The 25,824-nt window shown below is 39.9% G+C and overlaps 1 protein-coding gene across 3 annotated transcripts in view; it reads left to right on the top strand.

Annotated features, from left to right (window-relative positions):
* Positions 1-18,805, top strand: part of fggy (FGGY carbohydrate kinase domain containing) — a 311,433-nt gene extending 292,628 nt beyond the window's left edge. For 2 of the 3 annotated variants that reach the window (XM_073063082.1, XM_073063081.1), the window contains 2 exons: positions 12,620-12,681; positions 18,495-18,805. In XM_073063082.1, the coding sequence (XP_072919183.1) occupies positions 12,620-12,681; positions 18,495-18,576 (144 nt within the window). In that variant the 3' untranslated portion in view covers positions 18,577-18,805. Of the gene's footprint in view, positions 1-9,867; positions 9,979-12,619; positions 12,682-18,494 lie in introns of all 3 variants that reach the window. The other variant, XR_012101045.1, reaches the window with a different exon arrangement.
* The last annotated feature ends 7,019 nt before the right edge of the window (positions 18,806-25,824 follow it).

The raw sequence follows: 25,824 nt of genomic DNA, 5'->3' as shown, positions 1-25,824 counted from the left end.
TAATTCATGACTGCTACCTGCATATTAAACAACTATCAACCTAATCATTCTCAAGTGATTAGAGACCAGCAAGATATTCAGCCAGCAAATCTGTTGCAGTTCTTGTGCATCTCCAATTCTTACTAGAAACTCTCGGGCAAAGTGTCTATAAATGGTGGATCCCTGCATTATTGGGAAGATCCCAAATGAGAAAATAATTAATCCACTTTCCTAGAGAATAGACTATTTTTTACCTTCTTTATGCAGTATAATGATGCAAATTGTAATATGTCTCTGATTTTACCATTACAACATGGATGGGCCCAGAGACAAAGAAATTAAATTTTTAGTGCTATGGCAATGTGATTCCAGTTCTGCTTTCTGGGTGTAATGCTTAATAAATCTTTCAAGGATGAAAGCCTCGTGGCATTATTCCTCACCAAGCCGAATGTAGAATTGTTCCCTAAAATACCTTAATAGGTAAGCATTCCTGTTAAGCACCTTTTTTAGACCTCATTCTCCCTGTTGCTGCAAGTTGTCCTAGTCTGTGGATTTTTTACTTCATTCCCCCTTTGGTAGTGTGAGCCACCCATGTCCTGATGTCTGACAAAAGCACTCTCTCATGCTTACCCCAGACAGCAGTGAATCAGCAATTGTCCAACATTGAGATTTGTAGAGTCGCAGTTACTGAGTTTATTTAAAACAGAGAACATAAGAAGTAGAAATAGGAGCAGGCCATTCAACCCCTTCACCAGTCAATATGATCACGGCTGAGTTTATTTATTTGTTTATTTATTGCGATTCAGCACTGAATAAGTCCTCATGGCTCTTTGAGCCGTGCCCAATCAAGGAACAATTTACAATAACCAATTAACCTACAAACCAATACGTCTTTGGACTGTGGGAGGAAATCAGAGCATCAGAGCATCTGGAGGAAACCCAAGCAATCACTTGGATATCACTTGGATATACAAGCTCCCTACAGACAGCAGTGGGAATACAAGTGGGATATACAAGCTCCCTACAGACAGCAGTGGGAATTGAACCGAGATCACTGGTACTGCAAAGTGGTGTGCTAGCCACCATGCTACCGTGCCTTCCCAGCATTACTTTCATCCAATAATTCCATGTCGCCTGATTACATAAATATCTAAAATTTATTGATCTGTCTTTGATATAATATGTTGCTGCCTCCCCAAGTGCTCTTGATCTGCTGAGAATTTTCAACATATGCTTTTTTAAAATTTGTAACAGTAGATATCCAGTTGGTAGCCAAACCTTGCTCTTCCCTCTGTTACCTTCATACAGAGAACAGAGAAGGTGATGCTGGGAAAGAAAAAGCAAAATCCCACATGGGGATTTCTGTTATTTTCTATCACAAACCTTACAAATATTGGGCATAAATATGAAGAGTGTCAGCCCCATTGTATGTGTTTTCCTTGCATAGATCCTGTGGTGTGCCCCAGCTGAGATGAGTTAAGCCAAATGGAGTAACCAAACTGAGAATATTCTAATCTGTAGGTAGAAGATGTTCCCTCAGATAGCAGGGACAAAAAATTTGATTATATCCTTGGCTGTTTATTACTGATCATTTCATCATAAATTCTTTCTAAGAAATTACTTAATTGTTGCCCCAAATCTAGCTGTTTACTTTTAGAAAATTGTTGTTTGATAGTGAACTTACCAAAATAAGTCTAGTGCTACATGATTTACAAAGCAACGCACAGAAAATGCTGGAGGAACTCAGCTGGTCAGGTAACATCCATAGAAATGAACAAACAGTCGATGTTTCTGTCTGAGACCTTCAGGACTCTCTCACTACTCTGTAGTTAGCTTTCTCAAATAATAGCAAATCTACTTTTTTTATTCTAAGGTGAATTCTGCCAAATGCTACAGGTTAAGCACCCCTTATCCAAAATGCTTGGGGCCAGAACGGTTTCAGATATCGGATTTTTTGTATTTTGGAATATTTTCATCCGCATAATGATATGGCTCAGGGTTCAGAGTCATGCCATCTTCAGAAGTTTTCTGATGACTCTGCCATAGTTGGATGCATCAGTAGGGGAGATGAGGCGGAGTACAGGGCTACGGTGGGAAACTTTGTCACATGGTGTGAGCAAAATCATCTGCAGCGTAATGTGAAAAAGACTAAGGAGCTGGTGGTGTACCTGAGGAGGGCTAAGGCACCGGTGACCTCTGTTTCCATCCAAGGGGTCTGTGTGGACATGGTAGAGGATTACAAATACCTGGGGATATGAATTGACAATAAACTGGACTGGTCAAAGAACACTGAGGCTATCTACAAGAAGCGTCAGAGCCTTCTCTATTTCCTGAAGAGACTGAGGTCCTTTAACATCTGCTGAACGATGCTGAGGATGTTCTACGAGTCTGTGGTGGCCAGTGCTATCATGTTTGCTGTTGTGTGCTGGGGCAGCAGGTTGATGGTGGTGTCTGAAAAGAGGATGCTGTCCAAGTTGCATGCCATCTTGGACAATGACTCCCATCCACTCCATAATGTACTGGTTAGGCACAGGAGTACATTCAGCCAGAGACTCATTCCACCGAGATGTAACACTGAGCGTCATAGGAAGTCATTCCTACCTGTGGCCATCAAACTTTACAACTCCTCCCTTGGAGTGTCAGACACCCTGAGCCAATAGGCTGGTCTTGGACTTATTTCCACTTGGAGTAATTTACTTAATATTATCATTTAATTATTTATGGTTTTATATTGCTATATTTCTACACTATTCTTGGTTGGTGTGACTGTTAACAAAACCCAATTTCCCTCGGGATCAATAAAGTATGTCTGTCTGTCTGTCTGTGGACCCAAGTCTAAACATGAAATCTATTTGTATTACATATGCAGCTTATACATATACCCTGAATGTAGTTTTATGTAATATTTTAACAATTTTGTGCATGAACTAATAAGCACAGATAATAATCACCGTGAGTAATGCACAGAGGTCTAGCTATGTTGACCGCTGAAAACCAACTAGCTCCAACAAGGCACCACTCAGAGTATGTGAGCGCACTTCTCAGTACTGTCTGTGGTGCATAGAGACCTGTGCATCTCCTGGGAAGCTTCCCAGTACCTTGTGGAAATTTCAAATTGTGGCGATATGTCAGTGGTCAAAAAAACTTTCAAATTTCTGATGTTTTCAGGTTTTGGATTTTCGGATAAGGGATGCTCAACCTGAAGTAAGTTGACCCAGGCAAGACTGTCAGGTAGCAGCTAAACACCTGTAGATGCAAAGATCAGAAGTCCATAGTCTCCAGATCTCCATGCATGTTACTATAATATTTCCTGAGCTGAACACCTTCAGAATCAGAACCAGTTTCAGAAATCGCCGAACAACGTTAGTGTATGGTGTTAGTGCGACTCTCCTTTCTCCTGATTATCCTGACCTTCACTACCCAATGATGATTGGTGGAGTACAGTTTCCCGGACTGCACTCTTTCTGTAGGGCAAGCTTATGAATGATGCATTACAGGACCTTGATGTGGGAAATTCACTGATGGGTTTGGTAAGGAGTTCCAGTACTTGTCCACCATATTTCTGCTTTAATATCTTTGACAAGGCAGCATCTCTCATTCCACCAGGTTGCAGTTCCTAATGCAGGTTGCTGCACTGATTTAAGTTTACAGGTTAAAAAGAAATCTCTGACTACACTACCCAAGAAAAACTGAAGAAACTGAGATTTGGCCTGTATTATTCCTGCAGTGGGTGTATTTTGTCACCGACAAGCATCTCTCCTGATTGCATTGTATCTGTTGGCACAAGTCCTGCTGATGCTGGTTCCAGAGGATTTTGGTGCCATCCTCTTCTTTGGTTGTTGCTGCATCCAAACAAAATTGGAACAATAAACAATACAGCTTTCTGAAGGTACAAAATGTTTAAAAAGGAGATAATGAAGTGATGTAGGCACTCGGTCCTAGCAATCCAAATGGGACATGAGTGTACAGCACTGCAGAATCCCCTTTGAGTACTGCATCAAAGGCTTTGAACAGATTATAGGCAGGATTTCCATTTTAAGAATAGCACTAGGCTCTTGAATTGCATCTTAAAGCAGCTGAGCACACTTCATTATTGAGTTTAGAGTGCTGGAAACGCATGAGCTATTTGGCTATAAGCACTCTAACATCAATGTAAACAGAAGGTGTGGTTTTGGTACTCAGCCTAAGGAGGATATTGGATATTTTAGTAAATGGAAGTCATTTTCCCCTTGCTAAATGCCTTTCCAGAATTGGAAAGTTAAGATAAGTAAAAAAATTCTTGACATATGCCAGTGATATTAATTCTGATTCTGATTAAGTAATAATCATTTTGTTTTCAGCCAGTAGCTGGTGAGTTTGTATCTTTTTTCCCCCACAGTTGCTGATGATAACCAGTTCATTCTTTATCTGTGAATTGTGGACAGTGGAAAATGCACATTGTGATCGTGTCAGGCATTTCTGAACAGTTATTATTAACGTAGAATGACACTCTTTCAAATCAATTTTATTTTTGTACTTCATTTCTCTTACTTTTAACTGAATGCTAATTGTATATAAAAGGCAACACGAGTGAATCTGCAGATGCTGGAAATAAATAAAAAAACATGAAATGCTGGCAGAACTCAGCAGGCCAGACAGCATCTATGGGAGGAGGTAACCACTCCTGATGAAGGGTTTCGGCCCGAAACGTCGTTATTACCTCCTCCCATAGATGCTGTCTGGCCTGCTGAGTTCTGCCAGCATTTCATGTTTTTTTATTTGCTAATTGTATATAAAATATCTGTTTTCATTTATGTAGGACAAAATCAATTATTTAGCAGAATTGTATTGCATCTGCAGCTGTTTAGGAGAAAACATGTTGTAAGATAAAATGAACTCCAATTTACGCCCATACTTAAAAATAATTATTACATATGGATTACAGTGATTGAAGCATTGATAATTTTCTGAATAGTTCATGATCTGCACAGAGGATACATTGCTAATAATGTCATAGTTTTATTGCTGCTAATGTAATACAGGGGTACCCACATCCCACAACTAATTGTGAACTTGCCTATTTATGACTTAACCACAATAGATTCAGGGTGGGTGGGATAACAATGCAGCCAAGTACCACACTGTGCAGTGACACCTCAGTAATTATAACACTTGAAACTTCATGTATCGGAGCCTTCTAAATTTACTGGTGGTTGGCTGTATATCCAAGCACTCTGCCTCTCTCTCCCTCCTCACTGCCACATCCCTGCTTCTGGTTCTATCTACACAGTCCACTAAGTAATTACCATACACACTGTCTTGTTCCTTTCAAGCCTGCTTGAGCCCTGCCATACCACCTTCCTTTCAAGTCTGTTTGAGTTCCACGATGTCATCTCCCTTTCAAATTTGCTTCTCAACCATCTCTCTTCCTTCAAGTCTGATTAAGCTGCACCTTGCCGGAACTGCACCCTGTTTACCAGATCATCCCGCTGCTTCTGCAATTCTCCCTGCCACCCATTAACTCTGTGCCCAAAGAAGTTCGCTCCGACTTTGCTCTGCTTTCTTAGCCTGTTTGCATTTCACCCTACCTGGTGTGCTGGCTCATCACCCTAATCATCCTGCAACACTTCACATATCGTTACACTTCTAGTCACCCTGCTTCACCCTGTAGCAATTACTGTTGCCATTTCCTTGGTTCATTGTTCCTTCACTCTTTGCATCCATGCAGCTGGTTTGCCTCACAGGTCTGCTTGGCCAATCTCAGGTATTGCTTGTGTCTCACCCTTTGATCTCCCTCTCGGGTCCGTTGAGCTCCACCGGCTTTCAGGTTTGTTTGAGTTCCACCCTGCCTGGTCTCTTTTAGTTTCCAATATCATTTGTAAGGTAGTTTTATATATATTTAGTGCTGAATGATCCTGATTCTAAAAGGGGAGTACCTTAGATACTTAACTCATTTGTTAGGAATAATAAAACATAATTTAAATCAAATCTATAACAAATAAATTGTAATCTTTTCAGGTGTATTTGGTGCTGACAAATCTGAGAATTTGAACAGATTTGATGACTTCCTATTTTTGGCATTTCATCTATCTGATGATCTGAAATATCTGTAAATTGTAAAGACAGAGATTCTTCAGGTGGATACCCAGATTTCTGGTTTGAATTCCCTATAGATAAGGTTCTGTACTGCAAGCACAAATTTATAAAGTTAGCTCTTGGGTTTCAAAAACATTTTTTTTTCATCAATGGCCCTCTCCAGAGATCAGCTGATTCCCAAAAAACAGATCACGTCAGACAGTCTTTATTGCCATTGAGCTTCAGACTTTGAAGAACCATCTTTGTTTTCTCTGTTTAAGAATGAGAGAAGTAGTTTACTTATGCATCAGAATGAGGAATGAATATTTTCAAGGTCTGTGGCCGTACACAAATAGCCCTTCAGATAAGTGTTCATATCTTATCAATATCAAAAAATGTAGCCCAAATTACGAAGACCAGTATAGATTAACCTCAGGCCACAATACATTCTTTGAGAGTAAGCTTGGTTAAATTGGTCGGTGTATTATATTGTCTAATGGGCTTCTAAATACTGGCATGCATCATTTTTGTCGTTGTTTTCATTTTCTCCAGACAGTTATTGAGATTACTTGAGCTAAAGTAGAAGTAAAATGGCATTTTGATCTTTACCAACCAATGGCATCTTTGTTCCAGCACTGGCAATAGCAAGCTTGCTTTGGAATACTATGCAACAAAGACACAGTCATCATGAATACTCTCTGTTTATACCAGACTCTCTTTTTGTCTGAAGTATTTTTGAAGTTTTATTTTCTTCCCAGAGTTTAACCTTGGATTATAGCCAGTCAGTCAAAATGTCATCAGAAATTTTTATAGATTTTTTCCCTTTTCAGAATAACAACAGCTACTTAAGTGAAATATTGAGCTATTTAAAACTAAAGTGAAAAGAAAGGGAACTCTCAGACAGTGATTGGTTTGTAATTGAGATGCTTATTATCTGTTTTTGCACAGTCTTTAACTCTTTTATCACTAAGAATTTTAGGAATTTACTTGTTGTTTTATTACAATAAACAATTAAAATCATTTGATCTATTTGATCCTAATTCATAAGGAATGGGTTAAAATCTCCCTGAGGCATATTATTAAAATATGAAAGGTACACAATAGCTTGTTGTAACAGAAAATTGATCAGGATCAGATCTTGCAGCATTTGTTTCTCAATATTTCATTTATAATTATCTAACTCCATGTAATACACCAAGAGGGAAGTCATAGACTACAGGAAGCTATTGAACAGTTTTGAAAGATGGGTGGAACAATGGCAGATATAATTCAGTTTTGAAATTTGCAAGGCGATGTACTTAGTGAGTACTAATGGTCGGTCGGACATACATACACCATGAATGGTATGATTAGGGCATATTAAAGAACAGATATACAGATCCAAATATCCCTGAAGACAATAGCACAGGTTGATAAGGAGACGAAGGCATATGAGATACGTCTTCATTAGCCAAGACTTAGAAATACAAGCAGCGAGGTTATGGTACAACTTCATAAAGCATTGCTTAGGCCTTGTACAGTCCTGGTTGCCACAATGGAAGAGGGATGTTACATGGAATGGGTGTTTAACTTAGGAGGATAGAATGGGATGTGTTTGTTTTCCTTGGAATCCAGGGTAGGAACCTGAGAGGGGTCCTGAAAGCCGTATAGAAAATTACGAGGGGCAGAGTAGATTAGAGCAAACTTTCCCCCATAGGAGTGGAAGCAAAAGCTAGAAGGCAAGTTTTACATAAGTGAAAATTTTCAGCTAGAGGGTGGTTGGCATCTGGAACACACTGCTTGAGTGGAAGAAGTAATTGTCAAGTACATACAGTACATTTCACCAAATACAAGATTGAGATTCATCCTCCTGCAGGTCTTTACAGGAAACTAAAAAAAAATAGAATCAATGTAAAAAAAATGCATAAACAGACAAAGACTGACAAACCACCAAGGTGCAAAAGAAGACAATCTGTGTCAATAAGATAATACTGAGAGCATGAGTTGTAAAGAGTCCTTGAAAGTAAGTCAATAGGACGTAGAATCAGTTCGTTGTATTGGTGAATGAAGTTATCCATACAGGTTTAGGAGTCAGATGATTGTAGGGTAATGACTATTCCTTTACTTTGTGGTGTGGGACCTCAGGCTTCTGTACCTCCAGCCTGATGGTAACAGTGAGAAGAGGGCATGGCCTGGATGGTGGGGGCCTTTTGCTGAAGGATGTTGCGTTCTTGTGGCAGCACTCCATGTAAATGTACTCAGAGGTGGGAAGAGCTTTGTCTGTGATGGACTGGGCTGTATCCACCACTTTCTGTAACTTTTTCTCTTGCTGAGGATTGGTGGCCCCAATCAGGCTATGATGCAACCAATTAAGGTACCCACCACTCTGCATCTATAGAAGTCTGTCAAAGTTTTTGGTGACATACCAAATCTAGGTGAACTTCTTAGAAAGTAGAAGCGCTGTCATGCCTTCTTTGCCATGACATTTATGTTCTGGTTGCAGGACAGATCCTCTGATATGTTAACACCAAGCATAGAAGGCTATCAAAAAATCTAACATTTCAAATTGAAACTTAATAATATGCAACAATATCATATCTTTGAGATAGTTATGAGACTTGTCGAATATATAAAAAATATATAGTGCTCAGAAAATGTGAATAAAAATTGAGATGCATTTGAAGCCATATTGGATGGCATTGAAAACAGAAGCTAGAATTACGATACACATTGAACATGCTTCCATTGCAGCCTGATCAAATTTGTCTGCAGCCTCATTAGAATAGCTTCAGCAATCTGACAGTACTAACTGTGCTGGTTATTGCCTAGGGCAGGTATTGATAGAGTCCATTACCACCAGCTCAGGTGAACCAGCAATGACTAAATCTTGAAATCTTGTCTGAATCTTTTAAGGAAATGAGTTTTGGTCATAACTTGTGAAGCAAGTCATTCCACAGGTATTAGTTTCCTGGAAGATAGTCGAAGATGGTGAGGGTGGGTACCCAAGTTTTCCAAAATGGTTTCCAAAGTCTTTACTAACAAGATTGAAAGGAGATGAGAACTCCTGTTAAGCTGAGTATGGATGCAGGGAGAACCAGTACAGGGATGGTATAACTGTACAGGGTACAGGGTAGGGTACAACTGAGTATAGGGTACAGTACAGGGATGGTATAACTGTACAGGGTAGGGTATAGGATACAGTACAGGGATGGTATAACTGTACAGGGTAGGGTATAGGGTACAGTACAGGGATGGTAGAACTGAGGAGCACATGATGAGGCAACGCTCAGCGGCCTGAGTGCAGAGCTGCGTGAAGTTTAATAATCTCACATGCACTTGTCAGTGAGCCTTCGAATGCCATTTCCCACCAATTCACGCAGTATTCTGAACAATGTAGCTCCATCACTCAACCAACCAAGACTGAGACCTCACTCTTATCATTACTCCAAATCCCACACCATACCTTACAATTTGCACAATTACCAACTTGTCACGCATACCCTGCACTTTACTCTGTTCCTCACTAGCACACTAAACTCTCTCCTGAAAGAAAACATGACATTAACTGGCACCGATTGCATTAATTTGACTGGGAATGAGCTTGGATTTAATGGCTCTTCGTCCTGAATGATGCTGCCCATTGTAGGAGGAGTTATCCAGTCACTGTTCAGGAGGCATTGCAAATGAAAATATGTTCAGGCCTGATTCTTTCTCACATCCTACAACCCTTTCATCTTAATAGTCTCTTCTGACTCACAAGTTTCAGCAGATGGTATTAGCACACACTTTTCATTTGTTTCTCTCCACCACCGTCACTCACTGTAACCTCTACTCTTGTCCCTTTTTGCTTTTTAGTTAGCCAAGCACTCACCAATGGTGAGCCAACAGCAGCTCAGCATAGGAGAGCATTGAAGATGGCACACCATCATTCAATCTAGCATTCGCACCTTAGGTGCTAACTCACTGGTAAGAGTTCCACTGTGTAGATTGTCCTGCTGTATGAATGTGTAGTGTAAATCAAGAGCCAGGATCAGAAGATTATCCTTGTCTCTAAGGAGTTTCGACAATGTGACTCAAAGATGAAAGACGCAGCAGAATATCACAAAAATGAAAAAGTTGTGGCTTTTCCCTGATCTCAGGATTCACAATCTCAGAGCTCTGTAGTCTACTGGCAAAAAGATGTGTAAAAAGCTTAAACTTTAGGATACAGTGTTAACTTTGGCTATACCACTCATTATAGATTTCTGAAGCTGTTACGAATTCTCCGATTTGGTACTTGCTTACAACAAATTCCCCTTCAAATTAACTGCAAGAGCAGTTGATATAGTGCCTTTATGTCCCAATGTTGTCCCAATGAGTTTCACAGATGGATGAAAATGGTATGAAGTGAGGACAGCTGCCAGTTGAATGCTTTTTTTTATTAATGTGGAATTTATAACTGCTGGCCACATACAGTAAAGTTACTTTCATTTTTCAGGCCACTTCTCCTTTACTGCCCAAAAGGAAAAGAGGGTTGCTCATGTTTTAGTAAGCCCAGAAAATTACAGTGAATTGGGCCCTCAGTTAATCAAATCACTACTTATTTAGAACAACTCTTTAAAAAACAAAAACTAATTGGGAAAATAGCCACGATTCCCTTCACTGCTGCTGAAGTTTTTAACTAGTTTCAGTCCCCTGCACTTGAGTGGCCATTAATCACTAAACTGTATTTTGAGCAAACAGTTTTTAAATAGTATCAGTTGCATGTCTTTGTGTTTGAAAAGCAGTGTTTTTTGTACTGAAAGTTCATGAGCAAGACAATTTGGAACTCCTTTGCTCATTGTGATTTCAAGCATTTAGGTTTGGAGATCCCAGAAATAGCCAAGGGTGAAAATGAAATTATTTCACTATTTCAGCAAGTTAGGAACTATGAAATATTTGAAGGTATTGACCATCATCTTGAATGTTAAAATGAAAATTAAGATTTGGAGGATGCAATCATCAAAAGCATTATATGAAGGCAGTCTATTATCTGCACTAGGTGGCTGCGCTGATTTTGTTCATTTACAGTCAATCAAAAGAACATGGCAATGTACACTGGATGAATTCCTCCATCGATAACCATTAGGAACTACAGTTTTATAGTATTGTAGTAGTCTTGTTATTGTTTTAATTTGTTCTATATTTCATTTAAATACCTAATTTGTTACTCAGTTAAACAGTAGTTTGTCTTTTTTTGTATATGTTATTAACTATTCCCTTGAAACTCCAGCTAATTGGGGCAGCTGCTTAATTGGACCAAAATGTACTGGTCCTGATGTGTCTCAATTAATTAAAATCCACTGTACTCCCTTAGAATTGAAACATAATTTGGCTAGGTCTACTCAGCATGAAACACCTATATAAGCATTGTTTAATTAAGAAGAAACCAGCAACATAGTACAGAGAATAACTTGGTTGAGTCTTAGCCTGGAATAATTATTTTTATCAGATAGCATTTCACCTGGACTTGTAGCACAAAATAATTGAAAGGGAAACTTGAGAACCACTGCCAATACGGTCACTACCTACAAACTCTTAAATACAACATAAAGACAACTGCAAACTCAAGTAATTAAAACAATGTCATCTTTCTCCACTATGCTCCCAATACTCTAAGTGCTCTAACAGTGTACTTCTAAACCATTAATTAAAAACGCATCTTAGAAATAATGATCAGCAGAAAGGAAATAGACTGTATTTTAATTCAAATAACATATAGGTTAATGGTGAATGGTTTTCATCCAACATTTATAATAAATTTATATGCCAATCTATCAGACAGTATAAGATGACAAAGGATACAATAGTTACTAATGCTCATGTCAGTCTTCTCATTATACTGTATTAGGTCCTATGTCAATTGATTGATGGTAGTGGCCAACGACTTCAGATGGTGAACGGTGACATTTAATAATAGGAAGGTTTGGAAACTTAATTCTTGTCATAAAGAAATAAAAGTGGTTCTCCAAAGAAACAAATGACTCAGATTTATTTTGCATTTTAAACAAACATTAATACATCTTATATGTTATGAAATATATATAACAATGCAAAATCAAAAAAAGCTGGCATACTTAGGTCAGGTAGCTTCTGTGGAGTGAGAGGCAAAGGTAATATTTTGGATTGGTAATGTTTTATTCTTCACTTAAAAGGAAGATCTTAGAACTTCTTTTAACCGTGAAGGCTTGTAGATAGTGTCCTAGAAAAGGTGTGCTTTTTGAGGAGTCTGAAGTGTATTAGGGCCAAGAGCAGTGCAATACACAACACTTCACACATCCCAATGTATTAATCAGATAATCCAGTGACCTCAGCTACATTGCTCTCTCTCTCTCTGTCTCTCTCTCTCTCCTCCCCCCTCTCCTCTCTGTTCCAGCATCTGTCAAGGCAGGAGGATAGTTGATGTTTCAGCTTGACACCCCACATCACAGTCCCGACCTAAAGCATCAATCATCCCTTTCCCTCCTTAGATGATATCTGACCCACTGAGTTCCTCCAGCAGTTTGTTTTTTCATTCCAGATTCCAACACCTGCAGCTTTTGTATCTCCATATAATGAGAAACCTTTTTTTTCCCAATGTATTCAACAGGAAGCTATGGAAAAAATGGGAAAAATTGGAAAAATAATTCTTCCAGACCTGGAGCAAAAGAGGTAATTAAGTTTTAAATCTTCATTCTTTGAGTTATTTTTCATTTTACTCTCATTTGTGAATATTTCCCAATCAAGAGAACAAGTAGTCCCATTTGCTGATGCCTGATACATGATACGCTCTATGGCACAGTCATCAGTTTCATTACAGAGATGGCAGAACTGCTTATAAACAGGTTCAGAGCCAGATGATAGGAAACAGGGAGGGTAACATATAAACTAACGGGGGCATATCAAATGATCTTTTAAGCGGGAGGGATATATAGAGCAAAGGAAATATCTGTTATTTGGCAACACTCGGATTGTGTGATGATGTTAATGGAGCAACTGGCTTGATATATCACTGAGAAAATAGGAACATATAAAAGCAGTAAAATTCAAGTAAGAGCTGTAGGAAGTATACAGCAAAACAAAGAGTGTCAGCGCAGAGAGAGAAAAACTGAGTAAGTATTATGGACAGATAACCTACAGCAGAACTGTCCTGTTCTAATACTAATAAAAAAGCAAAAGTACCAGAATAACTGTTCTGATACTAAGGGAAATAGTATATTACCTCAAATTTCTGATTTTATATTGAGTCCCAAAGGTTGCAATGTTGCTAAATGGAATTTGTAAGATTGAACTTGTATTTAGCTTCATTAGAGCAGCACAGGATGCCACGTTGGTTAGGATTCATTACAATGAAGAGCTTCATCTGTGGGGATTGATTAGGTCCCTAGGTAATGTGAAGGGAGGAGATGAAAGGGCAGGTGCCATGAGAAGCTGGAAATGGAAGAATGGACCAAGGAATCAGGAAAGGAAAGGTCCCATCAGAACAGTGAAAGGTGAGGGTAGGGGAAAATATGTCTTATGTGAGAATCTCATTGAAGGCAGTAGAAATCGTGAAGGTTGAAAGATGGAGAGTAATGACCTAGAAAACTGTCTGTGCTGTAGGAGAAGGAGGTGAGAACAGAGGTGTGGTTCCTCGGTTAATGGCAGTCACAGTTAAGGGAGAAGGAAATACATCTCAGAGGTACCAGAACAATTGAATGGAGTCCTTACAGGGTGGCTGTTTGAAGTATAGCAAGAACCTCTGGGCTTGTAATGAACATTTATCACTCACCTATCATATGTGATAGAGAGAGATCCAGAAAGGGAGAGGAAATGTCAGAGATGGATCATGTGAAGATGAGACCAGGGTGGAGATTGGTAGCAAAAGTAATGAAATTTTCAAATTTCACATACCTCACAAAAAGGTTAATATAACGTTGAAATACACTGCATTTTTAATCAAGTGAGTGTGAGTGGAGGAGAAGTTGTTCAATGTGAAAATGTCAGGACACTGGAGCAGGGATCCACTCACAGACCCAGTACTGGGCACACAGTGATATTAATTGAGTAACAAATCCCAAGGTGCAAACAAAGTCAGCATCAAAGTTCAGGTAGAGATCAAAACATCCAGGGAAATCCAAAAACCAAAATCAGGAAACAGGCAGAGTCGATATTCAGACAGACAGAGTACAGATACAAATGCTAGAAGGGCTCAGGAAAATTCACTGGCGCAATCTGGCAACAAACAGGTGAAAACACAGGACTGAAACACACTGAGCAATAAACAGAGAGGCAGATGATAGGTGGAGCACAATGAGACACAGGTGGCAGCAATACAGGTAATAATGAGAAACAGGTGAGAGACGGAGTACTCAGTAATACAGGAGCCGGAGTGGAGCAGGAGCACATGGCAATACAAAACCACAGACTGACAGCTCGGGGCAAACATACAAAAAGACAGAGTTCAACTGGAGGTACTGACAGAAAATCAGATTAGTCTAGCAAATGCATTTATTAGGGAAGGACTGGTTGGGTACTCTGTTCAAGGAAGAAGCAGAGACCTCTGCAAGACAAAGATCAGTTTGAAGAGATTGTACATCCATGATAAAGGTGAGATTTTGAGACCAGCCAATTGGAGTCAGAGTGGTGACTGGCATCAGTGGTGTCACTAGTGTTTGGGAAGGGATTGGACCAGAGAAGAATGGAAGGAATCAATATAGGAAGAAATAAGTTTTGTAGGAAAAGAGCAGTTGAAACAATGTGTTTGCCCAAATAGTTCTTAATTTTAATCTTGGACAGAATGTAGAAATTGGCTGCATTGGGTTGAAAGATTGTAAAGCTGAAGGCTGTTGGAGGGAATATTCTCTGAAGAAATAGGGTCTGTGAATGTCTGAGACAACATCGCTTGATGTTCAGTGATGAGGTAATGGTCCTGAGGGAGGTACTTCTGAGCTAAAGTTTGGTCTCTGCTAGACCGAAGTCAGTTTGTCAGATCACAAGAACATCACCTTTGCGTTGAGAAATACAGCAGTGAAGCAGATCCTTCAGCCACTGTTGTCTATATAGTCATTGTGTGTGTCTGTAACTAATTCCATTTCCTAGCACTTGGTTAGTCATCCACCATGCCATGGTTTGTCATGTGCTCATCGATATACTTAAATGTTGTGACTGTACCTACCTCCATCACCCTTTCAAGTGGTGCATTCTGGATTTTAGTCACCCTCTGAGAGAAAACAATCTTCCTCAAGTCCTCTATAAATCTTCCTCCTTGTACCATAGATCTTTGCCTTCTGGTTTTGAAGATCTGCTAAAAGGTTAGTTTTTCATAATGTTGTAGTTCCTAATCAGAAATTCCCTTCATTCTTTTTCATTTAAAGGAAAAGAGCCCAGTCCATCTAGTTTCTCTTATAACCGAAGCACTCATCCTTGGCGAAATGCTGATGAATTTCCAGTTCCAATGCACGATCTCCAGTGAAATTATGTATTTCCCATAATGTAGCACCAGAACAGTACACAGTATTTCAGCTTTAGCCTAAATTGCTAAATTATTCTAAATTGCCCTGGATCTCATCATCTCTTTCCTCTTGTTATTGGTTATGATAATAATATCAGGGACAATATTAGTCCTCCAGTCTTACCAGGTTATTGACCATATGTTCTATCACTGCTATAACCTTTCAGCTATTAATCCCTTCCCTTCACACATCCTTTCTCTAACGTAAAACTTACCAACTAACTTGTTTATTCTCTTTCCTGATTTTGACAGGGACTTCAATCTGAAGTAGTAATTTTGCTTCTCTTCCCACAGATACAGTCTGACCTGCTGGGTGTTGCCAGCATTATCTGTTTTTATTTCAGGTTCCTAGCATCTGCTGTTTTGGATTTCTTTTACCAGAAGATCCTGTGCCGTTTTTTGCACATATTCATCCCCAGGGACAGGAAATGAAAACAGAAAACTCTCATTGGATAAAGAGATGGTTAAATGACCAAAAAATAAATAATGGTACAAATAATAAGATAAATTAGACACAAAATATATACCCAAAAGAACTGTGAAATATTATAATAAAGTAGCAGTGATGAAAGTTATGATCAAAACTCTGGCAATACAGAAGAGTTAACACTGTCCCTATAATGTGTTTCCACTTGCATAAGTCCCAACTATATGATCTATCCCGTACAGCTTCGAGTATTAATAGCATGTTGATAATAAATATACATCAACAATACATATTATTGCTTGCCTCTTGGCATGTGATCCATAGTTGTCTAATTACAGGATCAATTAGTGGTTCAGGCAAATAAAGGTTTGATGGTGGAAACTAACATTATTAATAATACTTTAACAATACAAAACCTCAGAAGTGTATTACCAAGAGGAATGTATACTTACTAAGAGCAGTGCTTCAAATTATGGAAAATGAATGGGTATCAAGCAAAGCTTTGTAAAACTTGCTGAGTTTTACGAGGGAATTTGTAGAGATGCTCTAGGACACACAAGAATGAAGAGGTCATCCTCTGTTTCTGCACGTAATTACATGGTAAGCTTTTGAAAAGAGTTATTGTCATTAAAACCCTTCAGGATGCTCTGCTATGAGCATTACACAAGACATCCAAACAATATAATACTTCAATTTTTCTAAACCAGAAATTAATGAATGTCAATTGTTATCAAATTAGCTGTCATTAAGACTTTTTATACTGATTTGGTTTAGACGATTGCACATATGAAGATCTTTCCCAATTAGCTTTGAAAATCCCATTTCTTTTACTATGAGGATCTTTTTGAATTCTTATCCTCTGTAAAGTTACCCTCACATATTATTTCCACAATTACTTAAGGTTCATCCCACACACCAGGATACTACAAAGAGCTGGTATAAACTCAATCAACCAAATGCTCTCCCTCTGTGCCATTATGACTCTGTAACAAAAATGCTATTACTGCGTTTTTCTACCTGGATGTAGCCAATTGCTGTCAATGCTGTCATTGCCACTTCTATGAAGAGCCCGCAAATCAAACAAGAGCTGGCAACTTGCTGCAGTGAGAAATAGAAAAATAATTTTTCTTCAAGTGTCAATTTAGCCATCACATGGATCAGCCAAATCACATTCAGGAGGAAGTTGCCATATGTGATGAAGTTAGACATATGCAAGTTATTTCTTACCTGTCTTCTTTAAAATGGTTATTTAATCACTTTTACCTTGACTTTCTCCATGCTCCCCCTTTGTTTAGAAAATCCCTTGATCTTTGCTTGCAACACAATGTGATTAGATTTCTGATATCAAGGGTCTTTAGACCTTTTTCTTCTTCTTTGGAAGTAAGCAAACTTCCCCAGTAGAAAGCAAAGTTGGTCTGTCTGCCACAATAACATCTGACGTAGTGAAACAGGTTTTCATCTGATCAATCACATAAAACCAAAGGAATTTCAGCTCTGTTTCAAATTTCATCTTCACAATCTATCAAGTATAAAACACAACACTTCTAAGCCCTTTGAAGTGAGATTATCAAACATATTTAATTGCACTCCAGACATATACACAATTTACAATGGGAAACAGATGTCCTTGGTACAGTGCTGGATATCCTGGCAGATGATAAAACTCCACATACTGGTATCATTTTTACAAACATGTAAACCACACAGATCTTTTTTACATAATGGTACAACATAGTTTATTAAATCAGGGAAACAAACCCATTTAATCTCTCAAGCAATTTCTGCTAGCAATTTAAAGTTCATTACACTGCTCCTAAAGTTTCTCAGTTTCCAACTATCATATAAATTGCACAATCAATAATGTCAATAAATGAAAAATAAAGTGATTTTAGACCTTTGATACAGCATTATAATCCATTTGATGGTTGGTTATCATTTGAGTTTTGTTGCTAAATTGAACCTCTTTATTAGACTTCAACCTAATATGAACCCCTTTATTAGATTGCAGTTGAAATTCATTTCCTGCCCACTGGCTATTTACTCTTCACAAAATGACTTTCATGTATCTTTCATGCCTTTTATAGATAATAGGTGCATTTACAGTTTTGGTTTTGTGTTCTTTATGTTGGTTTCACAATAAAAATTGCAAATAGCCTGAAGCGTTTGAGTAAAAGTTACACAGCCACTGAACGCTACAAAAAACTGCTGGGACAAGGCAGTTTTTCAACCACCATTGAAACACAACACAGGAAACATCTGGGGCCCAAACTTCTGCAGGCACGCATGTTGTGCATCATTCCCATGTGTCTGCTCATCTATGCTGCACAGAGGAAATCTCAAGGGAAATGGGTTTTAGCCTAAGGACCAATAAAGTTTGTCTGGTATTGTTGTTTGCCTGCTATAAATATGCCCAATCATCAGATAGAGAAACACATTTCTGTAATGAAATATCATTTAAATCACATCGGCAAATTTTTCTAAATGAAACAATCAGACCAAAACAACCAGAATCACTTTAAGGATGCTATTTTTTATTATTAAAATAGTTTTACTACATTTTTGTAGGTATTATGACAACAAATATAAAGTCTTCCTGAAGCTTGTTGATCACCAGAGGGAATACAGAACTATTATGCAAAACGTCTGATTGCCCCAGCATTCTAGAGAAAATGGCCAGAGTTCATTCTGAATCCTTTACTCTTTCCAAGTGAAATTACTATTACTAGAGCACTGCCTTTATTCTTTATGTGAAAGATTATACTGCGTAAAATGTAAATTTAAATTCTGGACGATTCAGTTGGAAAAATGTATATTGGATATGTCCAATAAAAAGATCATTTAATGTAAAAACTGTTAAAATGTGCAAGCAGTTTCACTTTTGTTATAACATTAAACTATCTTGTAAATCAGAGGTTCATACCAGGGAGATTCACACAGATGTCATGTTGTTCTCTGAATTGAGGTTCAAGCTGCATATGCATTGAAATTGTAAATGAACACAAAAACATGTTAAATTATTGATTGCCATTGATTTATTATTTGGAAGAAAGGACTTTACAAGTTTATAATAAACCAATGCTGAAGGTCTTTAAATGTGGGAAAATACAACACCTGCTTTTAACACTACCCCCATATTAGGAGCAGGCTTGCTTTGGTTGGATCCAGGGGGTATTCAGAATAATGGATAGGACACCTCATACTGCTCTCCCAACACATTTGTGCCAGCAATCAATATAATTGTAATGTTTCCTGCAATTTTTTGGCCATCTGCACGCAGCCTCTTCGTTACATAATTGTCAGGTTGTTAAGACCTGATACTATCCAATCTGCAGTTTACAACAGCTGTACTGAAGCCTGATCACTCCCACCTTCCTCTCCCCCAGTGACTAAAACCAGAGGAGGCCCAGGTAAACTATTACTTTTATTTCTGTAAAGTTGTCTTGCTGACTGAGAAGAATATCCCTGCAGTCATGGATCCATGATTTTCTGCTTTGCTCCTGTCTTTAATCCACTGGGAGAAATTAGAGTGTGTTGTCTGAGCTTAAAAGGCAGGAAGTTCACATGAGCCTCCTGTTGTGCTTCTCTGTGCTCCAGGCACATGCTTACATACTTAAGGCTTGATTTCAGATTGAAACTAAAGCTGTTCATCTAATTCATAATTTCAGAGTGAAAACACAAAATTTGGAAACATAGTCACTGGACCTCAGACAGTGGATTATGATCAGGCTCTTGAGGGTTAGTCTGGCCCTATTACCGACCACCAAAAGGCCACTCTCCTTGTTGTCCCTCTCTATGACTGATATTGTTTAATACGTCAATGTGGAAGAGAGCAGATTAGGCTAACTGAAAGTAATGGAAACCACTAATTTCTCCTTCACTAGTTCGCCTGCCCTTTCCTAGTACAGTGCTCCCACGGTGGGCACTTTGAACCTGGTAGATACACTCAAGATACATTAAGTGCCATTGGCAAAGGAAGTTGTTTCTGATGGTGAAGTATTGCAGGGTGGATTATCGCTTGGTTAACTTCTTGCTGAAGAAATCCATAACTCTAAACTCTGCACTGGTTTCATTCCTGCACAGCTGTTAATTCATCATAATCCTTTGTTACGTACCCCATAACTGGGTCACTTACCAGCAAAGATAGAGAGGTCCGTTGAAGTCTGATGGTACTATTTTTAAAAGTATTTATTGATAAAGGGGCACAAAAATAAGATTAATGCAAACATACAGATAATATACATCGTCAGTACTAAATCTAAAAGCATGGGTATAATAATAATCAATAAGAAATAGCTCTATCGTTGTCTAGGGGATAATGTATTGTCCGATGGAAGTATAACAGTCACTGTTAGTTCGTTCAAGCTGCAGCATTTTGGGTTTAAGAGAGAGATGGTTTTAAACTTGCCCAGGTCTTTTATGAAGCCAATCCTTTGAGTTGGGGGAGTTGATTTCCCCGTTGCTAGCTAAAAGCCGTTTTCCGTGGTACCAGCCACCAGTTCCCGGGCAACGGAACTGAACGCACGTGGCCTCCTTCAAATGGCTTCCTGCTATTACGGGATCGCTAGCGTTTCTTCTGGTTCCTACAGACCCTCTTTTACCTGGACTCGCAGGGTCGTAGATGTCAATCAGGTTGGGGTGATGCGATCTCTTTCTCACCCAGCCCACTTTGCCTGAGGGCGTTCACGTAGCATAGTATCTCAATCCACAACTTTGTCTCCAAGAGACAATGGCCATGTCCCGTAGCTTTACATCGCCGGGGAACGAGACATTCTGCACGTCTCTCTCATTTCCTGGGTCCCCTGACCCAACCCAATAGTGATCTTGCGATTCTCACAAAGGAGAGGGCTGCAGGCATAACTCCCCCTTTCTTCAACGCGTTTTTACCAGCGGTTAAAATGAAGTAGTACAGAGTCTTACAGGACTGTGGAATCTACCACAATACAAAAGCTTTTCCTTTTCACTACAGAGTAATACAGTTATACATCCAATTCAGCATCCAAACAGTTAACGATTACAGTGTCACTTCCTTCAATAGCTTAAAATCTTGTACCTTACTAAAGTCTTATAGCATCAGACTTCAATTTAATAACCACCTATTTTTTTTTCAGCAAACAAAACTAACGAGTTGTGATCTTGAGCTCACGTGTATACCACAAAAGTTCATGCAAATACCAATCGTTATGTTGCTTTCAAACTTATCAGGCAGGCTTCCATGGGGGTTGTCTTTTATTATTCACAGGCTTTGTCGAAATCCCTTAAAACCGGTTTCTGCTATTTAAAAATGGCGTCCCCATTAACCCTCGTCTCTTTTCCAGTTAGTTCCCACGTGGGGAGCTTGGGTACCCTGGCGAAATAGACTGTTACCCACTTCTTTCATAGGAGTTATTTTATCAACACTGTGTCCCAAACTTAGACCATCTTCTGAATTTCCACCCAATTCTTTAATTTTACGCAAGTTGCTCGCTTTCTCTTCAGGACCCTTCAGGCTATTAGTTTTCAGTTCGAACTCGTTGTTCAAGCAGCATTTCAAATTCTGCCTTTTCACACCACACTCTGGAATAACAATAGCCTGGGGGGCCCCCGTCATCTTCCAACTCAACCTGTAAGTGATCCGCAGGTTTTAAATTTTTTTCATTCGATTTGGGAACTACATATTTCCCGTTTTCTTCAATGATAATATTCATCTCCCCATTAACTTTTAACACACCTTCGAGCACAAACACCTGGGTACTCTCACTTCCCACTATTACCAAGGTTAACCCTTTCTTCACTGAACCAAGTCTATCTGACCCACAAGGACGGCCGTCTCGTTCAACTGAATCAAATACCTCAGACATTTTCTGAGCTCCGTTACTAGGTTCAGTACCACGTGCATCCCTATCTTGGACACACTCAAACGGGACATTGGCCTCTTCCAGGCTTTCAATACCCGTACCCTTTTCAAATTCTAAATTCCCCTGATCCTCCCAGTTACTCTCTGGGCAACTCCCTTCCGGAGTAAACTCAACCCCGCGGGCTGAAACAACCTCATCTGCCAACCCAGCAGACTTCTTCAAGGCAAGGGCACCCTTTTCAGCTAGGACTGCCCTCATTTCATTATTGGGAACACCTTTAGAATTTTCAACTTCTTCAAACAGTTCTGCCAAACCAGACAGATCATCCATGTCCAACTCTGGACCTCTTAACCGCTCTAACGGTTCCTCATCTTTATTTTCTGCCTCTAGAACCTTTCTCCTCGCTAAGAGCAGATCTACCTCCTCTCCCTTACCCTCTTTCACTTTACTACTCTTCGTTTTACCACCCTCTAAACCCTCGTGGTACAGGGTCGGTAAAAACGTCTCGCCCAAATCAAAACTGGCCAGATTTAAACTGCTCTCGTTCTCAGCTGCCTCTCTCGACATGCTGCGAGTGACCGCACATGCGGGATAACTCTTGGAATCTAGGGGCGGAGCCTCAACACTCACAGGTTGTTTTGTCAGTGTCATGGCTGCCCAAACCTTACCACCTGCTAAATCGTTACCAAGAAGGACGTCCGTGTCAGTTCTCGGGAATTCTGATCGCACCCCTATTTCAACTAGTCCTGACACCAGCTCACAATCCATAATGACCTTATGTAAGGGCACCATCTCTGTCCCTTTACTTATTCCTTTCACAGCTACCATTCTCGCCTTGCGACCAAACTCTACTGCTGATCAACGGCAGCTCAGCCCCCGTGTCTCTCCAGATCCATACGGGAACTGGTGTGTCTCCCTCCCTCACAGACACGGTTCCGTTTGACATACAAGTCTCAGACCCTTCTCGTACTCTGTCTACCCGGGGCTCTCTTGTTGATTTACTGATTACCACGGCACATCCGATAGGGACTGCTGCTTTCCCTTTTCCTGTCTCTTTCCTCGGAGCAAAGCACCGAGATGCAATATGCCCGCTCTTTCCACAATTAAAACAGGTCAAGCCCGGAAATCTCTGGCCGTCTGGCCTTTCCCCCTCAACCTTACCACTAACTCCCGGCGGGACCTCTGCCTCAGCCGGCGGACTTTCTCAATCGTTCCCACGGTCTCTCGGGGAACTTTTATTCGAGGAAAACTTTGTCTTGTGGGTGAGGGCATATTCATCTACGAATCTAGCAAATTCTGAGATGGACTTATTCGGCTTCTCATTCAAATACATCCGGATATCCTCCGAAACACAACCTTTAAATTCCTCAATCAGAATTAACTCCCTGAGACGCCAATAATCCTCTTCCACTATCTCGGCTGTGCACCAACAGTCCAAGAGCACACCCTTCTCATAGGCAAACTCGGTATACGTCTGATTCCACCCTTTTTTAAAATTTCTGAACTTTTGTCTATACGCTTCAGGTACTAGCTCATAACTCTGGAGAATGGCCTCCTTTACTTTGTCATAACTCTCCTCCTCTTCCTCCTCCATGGACAATGCCGTATATGCCCGCTGTGCCTTCCCTTTTAACACACTTTGTAACAACGCCACCCACTGTTCTCTGGGCCACTTCTGATTCATGGCCACCTTTTCAAAAAGCAAGAAATAACTATCAACATCCGTCTCCTCGAACGGAGGTACTAACCTCAACTCCCAACTAACATTAAACCGCTCCTCTCGGTCTGACCCCTGAACTCGTTGCTCTTGCCTTAACTTCTCCATCTCCAAGTCATGTTTCCTCTGTTTCTCTGCCTCCCTCTCCTTCTCAGCCCTTTCCTTCTCCTTCTCAGCTGCTTCCAGCTGTTTTAACTGAAGTTCATGCTCTCTTTGCTTCTCAGCTCTGTCCTGCTCCTGTTTCACCTCTAACTCTTTTAACTGGAGCGCATGCTCCCTTTCTTTCTCAGCCCGGTCCCGCTCTAACTCCTTTAGCTGGAGCTCATGCTCCCTTTGTTTGTCGGCCCTTTCTTTCTCCTTCTCAGCTGCTTCCAGCTGCTTTACCCTAATTTCATGTTCCAATCTTAATTTCTCCAACTCTAACTGAGTCGTCCCACTAGCTGGTACCTTTTCAGGGATATTTTCCAATACCTCAGCTGTAAACACATTCTTCCCAATATAATACTGAGTTATTACCCTTCTCACCTCCCGCTTTTTCATTGACAACCTCACCTCTGTGAGGTTTAACCCCTTCGCCAAATTTATCAAGTCTGATTTGGTGGCTGCCTCCAGCGCCTCCAGAGTCGGGTTTTCTATAAATTCCCCCACGTCCATCTTTGCTGGTTTCCCGTCTGGCTACCCGCGTAACCAGATCCAAGTTTGGACTTACAAGCCCGATTCACTGGCCCTCCAATTTGGTATCAAATCTCGAGACGAGAACCCCAATTGTTACGTACCCTGTAACTGGGTCACTTACCAGCAAAGATAGAGAGGTCCGTTGAAGTCTGATGGTACTATTTTTAAAAGTATTTATTGATAAAGGGGCACAAAAATAAGATTAATGCAAACATACAGATAATATACGTCGTCAGTACTAAATCTAAAAGCACGGGTATAATAATAATCAATAAGAAATAGCTCTATCGTTGTCTAGGGGATAATGTATTGTCCGATGGAAATATAACAGACACTGTAGTTCGTTCAAGCTGCAGCGTTTTGGGTTTAAGAGAGAGACGGTTTTAAACTTGCCCAGGTCTTTTATGATGCCAATCCTTTGAGTCGGGGGAGTTGATTTCCCTGTTGCTAGCTAAAAGCCGTTTTCCGTGGTACCAGCCACCAGTTCCCGGGCAATGGAACTGAATGCACGTGGCCTCCTTCAAATGGCTTCCTGCTATTACGGGATCGCTAGCGTTTCTTCTGGTGCATCTGAGGGGCTGTTCCTACAGACCCTCTTTTATCTGGACTCGCAGGGTCGTAGATGTCAATCAGGTTGGAGTGATGCAATCTCTTTCTCACCCAGCCCACTTTGCCTGAGGGCGTTCACGTAGCATAGTATCTCAATCCACAACTTTGTCTCCAAGAGACAATGGCCATGTCCCGTAGCTTTACATCGCCGGGGAACGAGACATTCTGCACGTCTCTCTCTCATTTCCTGGGTCCCCTGACCCAACCCAATAGTGATCTTGCGATTCTCACAAAGGAGGGGGCTGCAGGCATAACACCTTGAACATGCTTCTCAACAGCTTGTACTGTCTAGGTAGCAGTAATGGAAAGGCAGAATTGAATGAAACAGCAACTTTATCAAATGGGATAAAGTTGTTTATCAAACCATGTATGAGAGAAACAAATATGAGAGTCAGCAAAGGGACCTTGTTAAAGTAATCTAAACCTGTACTCTGAGAGGCATTTAATTCACATCAGAAATTACCATATGAATAATAATGGTGGCATTCACAACTGTAGTCACTGAAGTATTGTATAACAATGAATCTATTACTGACATCAATACAAAGACAATTATTATTCAAAAGTTAGTGAGTGATAGTCAAAATGGTGTCAGGAAGTCTGGAAGAAATTTTCATCTAAAAATAATATATTTGCTTCCTGATAAAACAATAAAATCTATGTTTACTTGGATCTAAATACCTTTAGGGCCTAAAATCAGTATCACAGAATATTTGATGAAAAAATGGTGAATCTCAAAGACATTAATTGCAGATACAAGTATGAATGTGTTTTTTAATTTCTTCCCTTACCCTTGTTTCTGTTAAGGCAGCCAAATGCCTCTTTATTACTCCAATAGCTGTACGGTGGACATCACTGGTACACTACTGTAATCATGGGTGCTTGCAGTTATTGTAACTAAATGCATATCAGAATTTTGGATGAGCTCATGGCAAAATTCAAGCCACAAACAGAGCCCCATTGTAGTCAATTTACACAGGTTTCCTGAAACATGTTCAAGTTCAGCTGGCCTGCCTGAAAACAGGAACAGTGGCATGAGAACAGCCAACTGAGTCATGAA

This window comes from Hemitrygon akajei, chromosome 12, assembly GCF_048418815.1.
Source record: "Hemitrygon akajei chromosome 12, sHemAka1.3, whole genome shotgun sequence".
Taxonomy (NCBI): domain Eukaryota; kingdom Metazoa; phylum Chordata; class Chondrichthyes; order Myliobatiformes; family Dasyatidae; genus Hemitrygon; species Hemitrygon akajei.
Note: the sequence above shows the minus strand (reverse complement) of the source record. Positions and strands in the feature narration are given on the sequence as shown.